Source organism: Miscanthus floridulus, chromosome 15, assembly GCF_019320115.1.
Source record: "Miscanthus floridulus cultivar M001 chromosome 15, ASM1932011v1, whole genome shotgun sequence".
Taxonomy (NCBI): domain Eukaryota; kingdom Viridiplantae; phylum Streptophyta; class Magnoliopsida; order Poales; family Poaceae; genus Miscanthus; species Miscanthus floridulus.
The window spans coordinates 24,494,714-24,509,285 of NC_089594.1; the positions used below are offsets into that span (position 1 = coordinate 24,494,714).

General features: G+C 43.7%; 2 protein-coding genes across 2 annotated transcripts; both read right to left on the bottom strand.

The window, feature by feature from the left end:
- Positions 1–285: 285 nt before the first annotated feature.
- Positions 286–1,321, bottom strand: LOC136508913 (NDR1/HIN1-like protein 10). Its single transcript, XM_066503693.1, has one exon. It carries the CDS (start codon positions 1,143–1,145, stop codon positions 510–512), a length of 636 nt encoding a protein of 211 aa, XP_066359790.1. The 5' UTR covers positions 1,146–1,321; the 3' UTR covers positions 286–509.
- Positions 1,322–4,903: 3,582 nt separating this feature from the next.
- Positions 4,904–9,349, bottom strand: LOC136507225 (uncharacterized). Its single transcript, XM_066502018.1, has 2 exons — positions 8,960–9,349; positions 4,904–6,328 (listed from the first exon to the last, which is right to left on the bottom strand). The coding sequence occupies exons 1-2, from the start codon at positions 9,347–9,349 to the stop codon at positions 4,904–4,906; spliced, it is 1,815 nt and encodes a 604-aa protein (XP_066358115.1).
- Positions 9,350–14,572: the final 5,223 nt, after the last annotated feature.

Here is a 14,572-nt window from a genome sequence, read left to right on the forward strand (position 1 = left end):
CGGTCTTTTAAGTAAATCGGACCGCTCTGATTCGGTCTTTTAGCGGTCCGACCGTCGGTCCGGTCCGGTCCTAATATATGATGTGACAGGGCACTAAACTCAGGGGAAACCAAACACCCTAGTCACGTGGAACCTATCGCAAGGCTAAACACCTGGCTGCTGAGAACTATGCCACCAATCACTGCAAATGTAAGAGGCCCAACTTTCACAAGACCCAGTTGCGTGCTGTAAGAAGCAGCCAAGCAGGCAGTAGCTAGCAGCAGCCATGTTCAGGCTGGAATTGCACACCAGCACTTGATGTGATTTCTTTTATTTATAACCACTCACAAATGAATAATGCAATAGCTCAATCACCTTTCACACTCACGAATTCAACTACTGTACTCACACTACACACCAACAATTAACCCAAAAAAATACTGTATCAATCAATCTCTGAACAATAAATCAGAGCCAAAGCCGGCCACTAAACAATCCATCATAATCAACAAGTGAACTCAACCCAATCATCACCGGTACTTGACCCAGCACCGGTCGCCGGAGCCAAGAATGCCCATGCCGCCCGGCACCGACGGGACGGGGATGCTGAGCGCGCACCAGACCGTCGGCTTCTGCCGTATCTTGATGCTCCCGAACACGTACCTCACCCGCGCGTCGACGTTGAGCTCCAGGCCCAGGTTCACGCCGGCCTTCACCTCGCCCTCCAGCTGCCTCCCGACGTCGTCGCCGCCGGGGACGGCGACGCCCTTCCCGTCGAACACGAGGCTCACCACCTGCGCGGACTTCCGGCGCTGGTAGAACTCGGCGGGGGACGCAGCCGCGGTCGCGGTCGCGGCCGGGCTCAGGACGGCGCCGCGGTACCGGAGCTCCGCGTCCAGGGTGTCGTAGTAGATGTTGACGCGCTTGCTGGGGTTGTACAGGCTCAGGTTCACGGCGACGTGGTAGGACACCGCGACGGCGGCGGCGGAGGAGGAGGCGTTGGAGACGGTGAGGTTGGAGAGCTCGGCGTAGTCCACGCGGGCGCGTATCTGGTGCGGCTGGAAGATGGCCCAGTAGATGAGCACGACGACGCCCAGGGAGACGAGCAGCGTGCAGCAGCTGCCGCAGCACGTCTTCTCGCGGCTGCGACCGCCGCTGCCGGACATGGTGGGCGCAGGAGGAGGAGCCGGGGAGCCTGCGGCTGCCTCGCCGTCGCCGGTTGGTCTTGGTCAACGGTACGATGCCAAGGAGTGGGAGGGACGGAGCTGAGCTCGTGTGAGACTGTGAGCTGTGATTTGGGTTTGGCCTGTTGAGATGGGAGTACTTTTATGCAGTACTCTGCCTACTGCTTTGGACATGGGCCTATATAGTAGATTATTTCTTAATTATAGGTGTATGATTTTTTATGGTTTCAATCAAACGTTTCAGATGTAAAGCTAGCCAATGTTTCACAGTTTACTTAGTAAGTGTGTCCACGTTTTAATGTCCAAAGGGGTAATTACTATAAATTTATATTCCTTTTAACAAAAGTTTTAGAGAAAAAAAAAATACAATGAGTAGGCAAGCTCAGTGGGGGCCAAAGATCTTAGGAACGTTTGGTTACTTTGCTTGGCACTGTTTGGACTCGCCAATCCAGGATGTTGGGTGAGTTCATGGGCGTGATTGGTAGGTCGTTCCTGTACCGTTTTGATGTCTGACCTTATTTATGCGGCGTGTTTGGTTGTAATTCTCGCACCTTTTGTCTGTATCCTTTCATTCATCTACCCTCCTTCGTCCCGCACGACTTCGTCTTCTCAATTTTCACTTTCCTCTTCATATAGGATGGCTTGATTCAAGCATGGCACAGGGACCCATGTGTCATACACTCAAAACTGCCATCTATGCATACAACCAAACAAGATCTCATCTTATACTGGACCAACAACAAAGATAACCAAACACGACTGAGTGCACGGTTTGAGCATGCATCTCATTATTCTGGATCGACTCTCCATCCCGGCTCTTCCTCACCAAAGCAACCAATCACGCCCCATATGTTTGGTTCTTTGCCATCAGTGCCTGGGAGCCTGTGCAAGCGAGATCTGGCTTGCTCGTGCATGAGAGCGGAATTGGCTTGCTGGGCTGGGTGAGCACCTTGTTGTCTGTGTTAGCCAGGCGAGGGGAGGCGTTGCTAGAACCAAATGTGCCTTAAACTCCCGGTGGATAGACATCTATTGAGTACTAATCTCTCCGTCCCACGAAAAATGTCATTCTGGCTTCCAACAAGTCATATATTTTTTACTTTGACCGAATGTATATAATAAAATTTTAATATTTATAGTCCATAATTGGTATTATCAGATATATTTAGAGATACAAATGTTGCTAGCATTATTTCTATGAATTCAGCCAAACTTAACAAAGTTTGACCAGTACATATCCCATAATTTCGTTCTTTTTTAGACAGAGGGAGTAGCTAATAAGAAAATATGGGTATCTACCTACTAGCAGTCTGCTACGTAATCTACCCGCCACACACTAACTCTATTTCTTTCCTTATTATTAATATAAGCCGGTGACAACAGGATCTTTCCAAAATGAGTGAGCAAGCTTACACATTCTTTATTCTAAAATATAGTGTATTATGACTTCTAAAATTTACACTAAAATATATTCTATGTGATGCCCATGATGATATTTGACAAAGTTTATTAAAAAGAAAACCATATAATATGAGGAGAAACTACTTAGGGCCCGTTCAGTTAGCCCATTCCAGACAGTTTTACGTCCGGAACCATTCTGTTGCTATATAAATTAACGAAGGAACAGTGTGGCTGGGAATTCCCACGTAACTAAACGGGTCCTTAATTGGGTTTAATCCATGGACACGCACGTCATTTGAGTATTTACTTAAATTGTCTTAAAATTTTCAGAATACATTATATTACATGGAGTAACCTTGCACGACAACTTTGGTTCCAACGCTGGGGACTGAGTTGTTAGAATTGGAAACTACATATATACTTATGGTGTGCATGGACCTTTAATATAGATGGTAACGGAGACAAAATGAATAGTCATTGTTTGGGTTCAAGGGACTTACCAAATATATAGTCTTATCTTTTTTTCTTTTTTTACGAATTACGCAAGTACAAACGTAGACGCTCAATGCACACGTACACTCACCCATATGAATACACGTACGCAAACCCTACCCCTACGAGCACCTCCGAAAAGACTGTGCCGGCACATCTCGAGATTGACGAAGTCACCACAGGCGCCTCGCTGTCGACGAAAACGTCGCCTAATTTGAATATATCTGATGTCGAACAGTTCTGCAAGAGTAACACATGACTATAGCAATTAATAGAAGACTAATAGTAATGCAACAGAAAAAACACATTTTCAAAGACGCAAAACCGTTTGAGGTTGGACTTGGGAATTCTAGCCTTCACTGTTTCGAAAGACTTTTCTGCTGAGGAAAAGAAACATCTTTAGCATGAAAGATGTGTTCATTTTCGCAACCGGAAAGAGTCGTGTGATTCAAATATGAATCCAGCTAGTACGAGTACTGTTTTAGCTGAAACCCTGCTTATGTCTTGTTTAATTCCAGGGTGTAAAGTTTTGGAGTGTAATATCGGGTGTCACATGAGGGTGTCGCATGGGGTGTTTGGATACTAATAAAAAAACAAATTACAGAATCCGTCGGTCAACCGCGAGACGAATTTATTAAGCCTAATCAATCCGTTATTAGCGCATGTGTTACTGTAGCACTTTTTTTGTCAAATCATGGACTAATTATGTTTAAAAGATTCGTCTCGTAAAGTAGTCGCAATCTATGCAATTAGTTATTTTTTTAGTTTATATTTAATGCTCCATACATGTATCCAAATATTTGATGGGATATGATGTAAACTTTTGAGAAATGAACCAAACAAGGCCTTACATAATTTTGGGTCCATGACAAAATTATTATCAATTGACCTTGACCCAACCCTTGGCACATGATGACAAACAAACAACCGCGTCGCAGCAACCACCCAACCGCTTCCTCCACTACACTGGTGGCTTGTCTCCCCTTTCGCATTGGAGAAGAGAACTGGGAAGGATGTTTGTGCGAACTGGGAAGGATCCAGGTGACCACGTCCACCTGATGGCACCCTGCCGCGTGCGTATAACCCAAACGCGGCAGAAGCGGAACCCAAACGCGTCGGACAAATGCTCCGACTGAACTCAAACTATGGTTTTAACCCACTCCAGCTATTGGAGTAGATTTTTTTTTTTGAGGGAAAGCCATTGGAGTAGATGACCGAAAGCTGACCTAACTTGGAAAAAACCAACATATCACATGCAAAAAAAAATAAAAACCAACCCAACACCCAAAACTGGATCCGACACTTTCCCAGGATAGGTTTGGGTCAAAATTTCAGGAGGAGCCCATGGCAGATTTATACCAACAAAATTCGCTGTCGTGGCCATACCGGCCCATTTTCACAAGATTCAACAAGTTTCTTTTTTTAACATGGAAGCGATCTCCATTACTTAGACTTAATGCCCAATCATTGGCTACAAAGAAGCTAGTACAAGCTATAATACCATCCGTGATCGGATTAGTACCCGGACACAACTTTGCCCAAAAGGTAGCTAGACCGTAAGCGACAAGGCTACAAGAGCTAGGTTTATTGACTATGAAACAACTACTAAAATTACAGAACAAGCTTCAACAAAATTGTCTATATGCATGTTGAGCCCTCTCACCGAAGCGAACCATATCTCTAGTGTGACCTCTTCTCTCTCTCGCTCAAAATTGATTGCTCAAATTAGATAAAGTTCAAGTGCATTTGTCTTTATTACAGAAGCCATATGACACAAACATATACGGATAGAAAACATGTCACTACATATATATATATGTTCTTGCTTCCTTCTCCTGCCTTTAATCGATCTAGCTATGCCTTCCATCAGTACTTATCTCAGACATGGTATCATCAAGAAGATATGAATCATGACAACATCCCTCAAGTTCCAACATATCACTAGGAAGCACAATAAGATCATTGGTTGAGATAGTGGTTGGCAAAGGTGTCAGGTCTTCTTCCATCATTACATCTTTCCAAAATTCCATCAGCATGGAATCGCTAGCCATTTTAATTTCATCCCAATTTATATTGTTGTCATCTGCACCCACATTAGTAGTAGTAGTAACAGCTTCTGCATCTAACTCTCCATGCACAACATTCATATGATGGGCAGCAGTGCTTTCATCTCCCATATGCGTTTGTTGACCATCTTCGACATTGAAAATAGCTTCAGGATTAATGCCATGTGTGGAATTTCCGATATGTGTAACATCCAGTTTGGTATGGTTCAATTCAGCGATATCAGTATATATAGGGCAAGCAATATTATCCATTGTTGAAGAGGATGATAATTGAAAAGGCTTTAGAGGAACATGAGGGAAATGAAATGCCATGTCACCATCTTGAGCAACAAAATTACTAGTGCTAGCACTACCAACACAATATGTATCGGTAGAAGCAATGGTACTCATGTAGCAGTTATTTGGAATATTGGGTAGTGCTTCTAGAAGTAACTGTTGAGGAGTCATAAGACCTAAAGTAGCATTGTTGTTGCTAATGCATTTCCTGAAGAACCCTAGATCCTTGGTCATGTATGTCATAGGTGGGAATGATCCACTCACAATTGGTGTAGGTGTTATTGGGGTTGCCATTATGGGGCATGCTCTTTGTGGTGGAAGTGACAAGGGTAAATGCATTGGATTAGCATTCGTTGGTGGCAAAGGTGGAGGAATGCAAAGAAAGGGATTATATCTAGTAGATGAAGGAATAAATTGTGTCATTTGGTATTGATCAAAAGAAGATTCGAGGGATGTGTACGACTGACTTGTCAACATGTGGTGATGAGGCTTCTTAGTGGACTGTAGACATGGATCAGACTTGTACTTTTCAAGATGTGCGCATAGAACATCATTTAGAAAATCATAGGACTCAATGGAGGCAATTGCCTCAGCAATATCAGAGTCCAATATCGTGCTACGATTGTGGGAACTAGCACACACCCAAGAACGGACAGAAAGTTCCTGCACAAATATCTCACATGCCTTTGTCAGGAAGGTTGGGGTGTCGGATGTCATCATCATTTTACCCTTCTCAGCACAAATGACCTTTTTTAGACAGGTCACGAGGATTGTGCGCTCGCCAAAGTCCTCAATCGCCTCAATTTCTTCTTGTTTCTTCATCCAAAATTCTTCTATCATTTGTTGCTTAGACAATGACAAGGGCGTTCTTGGTGATGTACGAATGTTAATCGGATGATCCGTTTCTTTCTTGTTTGGCCTTGATATATTCACCTAAATACAAAAAGTATTTATATAGTTAATGATAAAATGAACTATTGATTCATCCAACAACTTATTAGTTGTATTCTCCTATCAAGCATAGCTTTGGAAAACAACATAGTTTCTCAAAGTACATATATACCTAGAAACAAACCTGTATATAAACTACTTTAAAGAATTATAAGATAGATGTTGTACCTTAATTGATTAGAACTTTGAAAGCCCCGAAGAACTAAAACTCCAAAAAGCACTATAGGTGATCGATGAGGATGGTCACCTTATACAGTGGCTTTTATAGGAAACCTAGGGGTCGCCTTTTTGTGGAAAATAAAATAGAAAAAACTAATATATTAAAAGGTTGTTACTTGTTGATAGATATCCTTTTGTTTTTGCTATCCTTTGTAGCTATACATATCTTTTGCACCGTTTTATCAATACATTCACACATTATTTAACTCATGATGCTATCCATGCACCTTTCCTTTGTATCTTTTAGCTATAGTTGGTTTGTCGTTTACCATCTTACATGCTTGCTTCTTAATAGTTTCTTTGTTAAAGAAATATCAAACAACTTTAATGTTGTGTACTAGATATTACTTGTGTGCTTATGTATGACAACAAAGATGATCCAGTGGGCACATGTGTGTTACTAGTGAGATTCATGCTATATGAGAAAGAGAGGTGCTTGTGGAATGTGTAGTTCGAGATGAAGACGAGTTTCGTGCAAGCTATAGACACTCTCAAAAGGTTACCTTTTCTTCTTGCATTGGCACTATTACATTGGATGCCAGTTTTTATGTAAAGGTACACTTTCATTCATTTTCTTTACCTTTCTAGTCGTTTGATGATAAATGTTACCTTGTTATTTGGCTCTGTTACTGTGGATGTTTGCTTGTGGTGTAAAGGTGTTTGTTTCTAGTCATTTGCTTTTTTCTAGTCATTAGAGGGGAAAATTTCAACTTGTTATTTGGCTCTATTATAGTGGATGTTCGTTAGTGGTATAAAGGTGCGCTTTCTAGTCATTTGCTTTATCTTTTTAATCATTTGAGGAAAAAAGGTTACCTTGTTATTTGGCTCTATTGCTGTGGATGTTTGTTTATGGTGTAAAATTGTGCTTTCTAGTCATTTGCTTTATCTTTTTAGTAATTTGAACAGAAAAGGTTATCTTGTTATTTGGCTCTATTACAGTGGAAAGTTTGTTTATGGTGTAAATGTGTGCTTTCTAGTGGTTTGCTTTATCTCTACCTAGACTATGCATAAATTGATAATACATCTTCTACTTTGTATGTTGTAATAGTGATGAGACTCCTTTACTTCCTCATTTTAGCCATGTATGTTGAAGACATCACCAAAAAAGTAGCAACCAACTTTCATGATGAACACCTATATTTTGTGAACTAAAGACATTTTTTCATCTTGTATACTATTGTGGTCCTTGCTCGGGCTACCAGATTAGGGCCAGCTAGGGGGCGCCGGGCGGCGATGGAGAGGGTGGTGGTGCAGCTGCACCGACGAAGGGAGGTGGCACGGCGGCGTGGGCGGGCACAGGAGCCACGTAGCAGCCTAGGGCTGGGGTGCGGCATGTGGCAAGGGCGGCGGCGTAGGCTTGAGCGAGGGAGGAGGGATAGCGGCAGGAAGAGAGGAGAAGGAAATAGGGAATATATTATTTCTTTCTTGCTTAAGATTGAATGGTTACATGGCCTCTTTATTTATAGTCCTAGGAGACTTGGTCCTTAAGCAATCTAATTTTGTGGAAAGGGTCCTTATAGATTCGGGCTGCTTTCAAAACTAATTACTTTTGATCTTTTCTCATCAAATCCTAATCTATTATATCTAAGAAACACCCTATTTATTATTTTTACGTCCTTGATTTATTTGGATCCTCCTAGAAGGCTGGGTGGTTTGAGAAGCACCGATGGCTCGCCCCCTGGTCGCACTCCTCTGTTATCCTGCTCCTGGCTAGTGCTTAGGTCGGCTAGGGCTGGGTTGCGGGCTCCTGCCAGCCCATTTGTCCTGTTCTAAGGGAGTCCCTTAGGATCATGGCACCTCCCTCCTATTCTCTGCACAGCGCGTCCTCGCACTGTATCTTTGCTCGGTTGTCGATGTCATTGCTTGGGGAAGAAAGTTGTTCCAAAGGTTGCCACATTGATGCCAGGCATCGGAGTCCCCCTATTTGGCTCTGGCTGCCCCCTGGCTTTTGTTGAGGAGAGGGGTGACATGGTTGGAGCTCCCTTGTTGTGAGGTCGAGGTAGATGTCGATGTTGATGTCGTTCCTGCCTTGGTAGTCGTAAGTAGGTGCTTGCCGCAGGTGATGTCGATGTTGTTTTGCTATTGCTCGGCCAGCGAGTTCCCTCTAGTTAGGAGGCTAAGGTACTCGTTGTTGTAGTGGGCTAAACGCTCCTTGACCACCACTACCTTGTCTTTGTTCAGTTGCATGTACTCTAGTTGTGCTCCATATGTTAGATGAAAGTTTGCATACCCGATTTTCACCGTGTTGGGGATATGCTATTCTTTGAAGGAGTTGTCGTAGGAGTGGAGCCATGCCAGTGGGTTTGTCGCATTGTCATTTGTGGGAAAATGTTGGTGAACAAATAGTATGCTGAAGTGTGCTCCCTGACAGGCAATCTTCTTGTTGTTACCAACGAAAGTTGTTGTGCTGGCATGTTGTTCCATGAAGTTTGCTTGCCTGGCAAAATTGACATGGATGATGTTGGGCGTGGTGCCGATGTTGCTGTTTGCTTCATAATCATTGGCGGTGCCTGCCACAAGCATCATGTTCCATCCTTGCACGTCTAAGTGTTTTTCTCCCATTATCATCATGATCACTGAGTTGTTGTCCTTATGCTTGGTGTTTATGAGGGGGCGTGGGATGTCGGCGTTCATCAAGATTGGTTGTATCGGCCAATAGGGCTTATTTAGATTTTCTGCTTGTGGTCCATTGTCAAATTTCACATAGTCTGGTAACCTCCCATCGTCATAGGTTGGCGAAGAGATGTATGGTGGTCGCGACTTCTTGAGCATCTTGGTGACCATGGTGTTGATAGAGGAGATTATGAGGATAGTAAGCAGTATGTCGGTGGGAGTGTAGGATTTGTTAGTGGTGACGTTTGCCCTTGTAGATTGATCTGTGTTTGTTATCTCCTGTTTAGTTGAATCCTTGTTCTGTGCTAGCCCAATCTGGATTTCTGGTGCTACGGTGATGTTGGCGGTGAACCAGGCGCCTGTAGTTGCATCCTTGTTGGGTGCATCCTGCTATGTATGTTCGTCGCCCATTGCTGGATGAATAGGGATCTCCAGCGTTGTGTTGTTGTCGGCAGGATCGTGGGTTTGATACATATGGCTGTGATCGTTGGCAGCGATGGTTCCCTGTTCGATCTCCTTTCCCATAGGATTGTTGAAGTTGTTGGTTGTGGCCTGGAGGATCGGGTGTGCTCCTGTTGTTGCGGCTGATTTTGTTGACGTTGTTGCAGTTGTCGCTGGAGTAGGCGTTGGTGCCGAGGAGATTCCATCTGAAGGCAGTTTTGGATTTGCTATTGGTTGGAGAAGTGGAAAGCCTGGCGTTGTTGGAAGTTGGGGAATGGGCACCTTGGGTGGCGCCTCCTTCAGATTGGTGATGAATAGCTTGTTTGTTACCTACTCCACGATCTTCGGAATTCCTGATAATTTGGGGCCTTCCATCCACTCCTGGAGTTCTTCCCCTGTGATCTCCCTTTCTTGTTTTTCCTTGATTATTTTTGTGGCGTTGGAGTCCTATGGCATTTTGCTCTCCAATTGAATTGGATCTAATTTTGCTGGGGGATTCTGGATTGGAGACTAATCCGGATTTTCCTATGAAGCCGCTGTCGATTTTTGGAGCTTATCCCAGAAATCGTTGAGTTTGTTTCTCCATGGACCATTAATGATGCGAATATCCTCCAAGGGTTCGGACGCCATCTCAGCCATCATGGAGGTGGTGGTGGAGGCTATAGGATCGATCTGGTATCTGGATACTAGGTTTTGTGGTCCTTGCTCGGGCCACCAGATTAGGGCTAGATAGGGGGGCGGATGGGCGGCGGTGGAGAGGGCGGTGAGGCGGTTGCACCGGCAAAGGGAGGTGGCAGCGGTGGCGTGGGCGTGGGCGGGCGTAGGGGTAGTGCAGCGCCGTAGGGCTGGGGCATGTCGTGTGGCAGGGGTGGCGGCGCGGGCGTGAGTGAGGAAGGAGGGGGCGGCGGCAGGGAGAGAAGAGAAGGAGATAAGGAATATATTATTTCTTTATTATTTAAGATTGAATGGTTATATGACCCTTTTATTATAGTCTTAGGAGACTTGGTCCTTAAGCAATCTAATTTTGCGGAAAGGGCCCTTATAGATTCGGGCTACTTTCAAAAATAATTACTTTTTATCCTTTCTCACAAAGCCTAATCTATTATATCTAAGAAACACCCTATTTATTATTTTTTATGTCCCTAATTTATGTGGAACCTCCTACAAAGCTGGGTGGTTTGGGAAGCGACGGTGGCTCGGCCCCTGGTCGCTCGCCTCCGCTATCCTGCTCCTGGCTGGCGCTTGGGTCAGCCAAGGCTGAGTTGCGGGCTCCCGCCGGCCATTTGGCCTGTTCTGACGGGGTCCCTTAGGACCATGACATATACTGCTTAAAGTGAAGCCAAAAGTGCATTACTTTGCTTTGAAGCAATAATTATTAATCTGTAACTTAAAATTCTTAAAAGGTTACAGGGCATGCATCCCTAGAATTTATATGTTAAAGATAATCTTGTTCCAAGTTTATGAAAGAAATTTAAGAGTAAGATGGCACAAAAGTAAAAATGAAAAAGTAGGTAGGGGCCTCCCATACTAACTTCAATAAAAACAAATTACCTGTGATGGACCAGATGGCAAACCCATAAGAAATAGATACACCGTTCCCATTTGTGGCATAAATGCTTTGTACATAAGCCACGTTATGAGAGAAGTAGGTGGATCATCGTTGCTTGCACTACTAGAGAACAGACTTTAGAACAATGTCCCAATTTAGCATTAGCCTCGGCATTTTTTTTTGTCCCCAGGACTAAAGGACCCTTTAGTCCCGGTTGACTTTAGAACGATGTCCCAATTTGGCATTAGCCTCGGCATTTTTTTGTCCCCGGGACTAAAGGTCCCTGCCCAACGGTCATCCGCGGGGCAGGGGTCTTTAGTCCCAGCTGGTATTACCAACCGACTAAAGCTTTTAGTCCCGGTTTGGGTGATTCCCCGGGAATAAAGATTAATCTTTAGTCCCGGTTTGGACCCCTAACCGGGACTAATAATCCCGGCCTATAATTCAGCTCATTTCTTCCTCCCCGAGCCCGAGCCATTCAATTCAAACTCACTGCCTCTGTTTTTCAGCTTGCTGTTGTTCTTGCTCTCTCCCCCTCCATTGGTGTTGCTCTTCGATTTTGGAGATAACAAACTTAATCCTCTTATGTTTTATCAGTAGCTTATCTCATTTTGCGATGTAGATGTATGTGTAACTTTATATGTTGGACTTTATTATGATTTTATATGTAAACTTAGAAAATTGTAGAAAATCCGTACTAGTTGAACTTGCGGACCGTGTTCAGCTCGGTGAGCATGTTCTCTGCCGAGCGGTAACGGACGTCAAGGAGGAGCTTTGATTCTACGAGGGAGAGCGGCAACGGTCGTGGAAGACCGTGTTTCCTTTCTCGTAGAATCGGAGCTCTTCCTTGGCCAAGTACGGTGCCGTCCGGTGGAGAAATGCTCGCCGAGTTGATCACGTAAGCAAGGTCAACTAGTACGGATGGTTATTTATTGAAACATGTTTTTGAGCTATAATTTGATGGATATTTGATAACTTCAGACCTACAAATGTCATCTACAAATGTTACTATCCTCGGCAACCTAAACGTCCGCAAGCTCGCCGATATCGAGCAGGTCACTTAGAATTATTTTTTCCATGAAATGAACTACTTAGAAATCATGCCTTTTATTTTTTAGAATTAAATTTTCCATGAAATGAAAAACTTAGAAAATAGTTAGAAAATTGTAGAAAATCCGTACTAGTTGAACTTACGGACCGTGTTCAAGTCGGCGAGCATGTTCTCTGCCGAGCGGTAACGGACGTCAAGGAGGAGCTTTGATTCTACGAGGGAGAGCGGCAACGGTCGTGGAAGATCGTGTTCCCTTTCTCGTAGAATCGGAGCTCTTCCTTAGCCAAGTACGGTGCCGTCCGGTGGGGAAATGCTCGCCGAGTTGATCACGTAAGCAAGGTCAACTAGTACGGATGGTTATTTATTGAAACATGTTTTTGAGCTATAATTTGATGTATATTTGATAACTTCAGACCTACAAATGTCATCTACAAATGTTACTATCCTCGGCAACCTAAACGTCCGCAAGCTCGCCGATATCGAGCAGGTCACTTAGAATTATTTTTTCCATGAAATGAACTACTTAGAAATCATGCCTTTTTTAGAATTAAATTTTCCATGAAATAAAAAACTTAGTAAATAGTTAGAAAATTATAGAAAATCCGTACTAGTTGAACTTGCAGACCGTGTTCAGCTCGGCCAACATGTTCTCTGCCGAGCGGTAACGGACGTCAAGGAGGAACTTTGATGCTACGAGGGAGAGCGGCAACGGTCGTGGAAGACCGTGTTCCCTTTCTCGTAGAATCAGAGCTCTTCCTTGGCCAAGTACGGTGCCGTCCGGCGGAGAAATGCTGGCCGAGATGATCACGTAAGCAAGGTCAACTAGTACGGATGGTTATTTATTGAAACATGTGAAATCCATACTAGTTTTGTTTAAATATATCATTTTAGAAAATATGAAATTTACACTAGTTTGCAAAAATAAGTATAGAAAGTAGATGACAACTGGTACCGGATCATCGGCCTCTCGTTCGGTTGCGAAACGACTGAGGCCAGAACTCCCTCTCATTATCTGTGGCAAGTGTAAGCAGAAGATTGTGATGGAGTACCGAGTCGAGAGACAGGGACCCAACAAGGGTCGTGTTTTCTACAAGTGCCTGGATCGCGATGTGAGTTTCTTACGCATTTTATCTTTATGGCTAATTGACCTGCTTTTCTTGAATATTTTTGACTAAATTTTTTTGGCTTTAATTACAGTGGGAGGGCAATGGATGCGATGGTTGGTACTGGAAGGAAGATTATGCTACGTACGTGTAGAATTTGGGTGCGCTTGAGGTAGCGGCTGCTGCTGATGAGGCAGTGAGCCAGCAGGAGAAGCTTATTGATATTCAACAGAAGAATGATTTGTCTGTTTTAGTTGCGTATAATCACGAAATAATTATGTTACTGAAGTGCATTGTAGGTTTAGTTTGTTTAGTGATAGTTGGGATTGCTTACGTTGTAGCCAGACTTAGTTAATTAATCAACCGTGTGTGCGTCATTTATGTTGTGTAATAAAATACTAAATTATGTTCAAGGTTTTCATAATTTGTCGTGTAATACAGATTATGTCACGCCATTGGATGTACAATGCCGATCGCCGCTCCTAAGACTTTATTGAGGGCTTGCACTATTTCTTAGGTGTGGCCGAGGCAAATAAGCGGGATGGTTTCATGTGCTGTCCATGTGCCCTATGTAAGAATTTAAAGGAATATTTAAGCTCAATGAGTCTTTATTCACATTTGCTTAAGTCAGGTTTCATGTCAAACTATATATGTTGGACTAAGCATGGAGAAAGCGGGGTCATGATGGAAGAAGGTGAAGGAGAAGATTTAGACATTGATGACATTATTGCTTAGTATGGTGCCTTTGATGATACTACAATGGGGGGAGATGAAGAAGAGGTAGCGGTAGAAGATGATCTCGGTGATGCTCTTGGCGATGCCATTCGTGATGCACAACAAGAATGGGAAAGTGAAAAAGAGAAAGTTAAGTTTGAGCGCATGCTTGAGGATCATAGGAAGTTGCTATACCCAACAGCCGAAGAGGGGCAAAAAAAGCTGGGTACAACACTGGAATTGCTACAGTGGAAGGCAAAGAATGGTATATCCGACAAGGCATTTGGGAATTTATTGAACCTCATAAAGAAGATGCTTCCGAAGCCAAATGAATTGCCCACCACTACGTACGAAGCAAAAAAGGTTGTCTGCCCATTGGGATTAAAAATACAGAAGATATATGCATGTCCTAATGACTGCATCCTCTACCATGGCAATGAATACGAGAATTTGGATGAATGCTCGGTATGTAAAGCATCACGGTATAAGATCAGGCGCGATGATCCTGGTGACGTCGAGGGTGAACAACGTCCTAG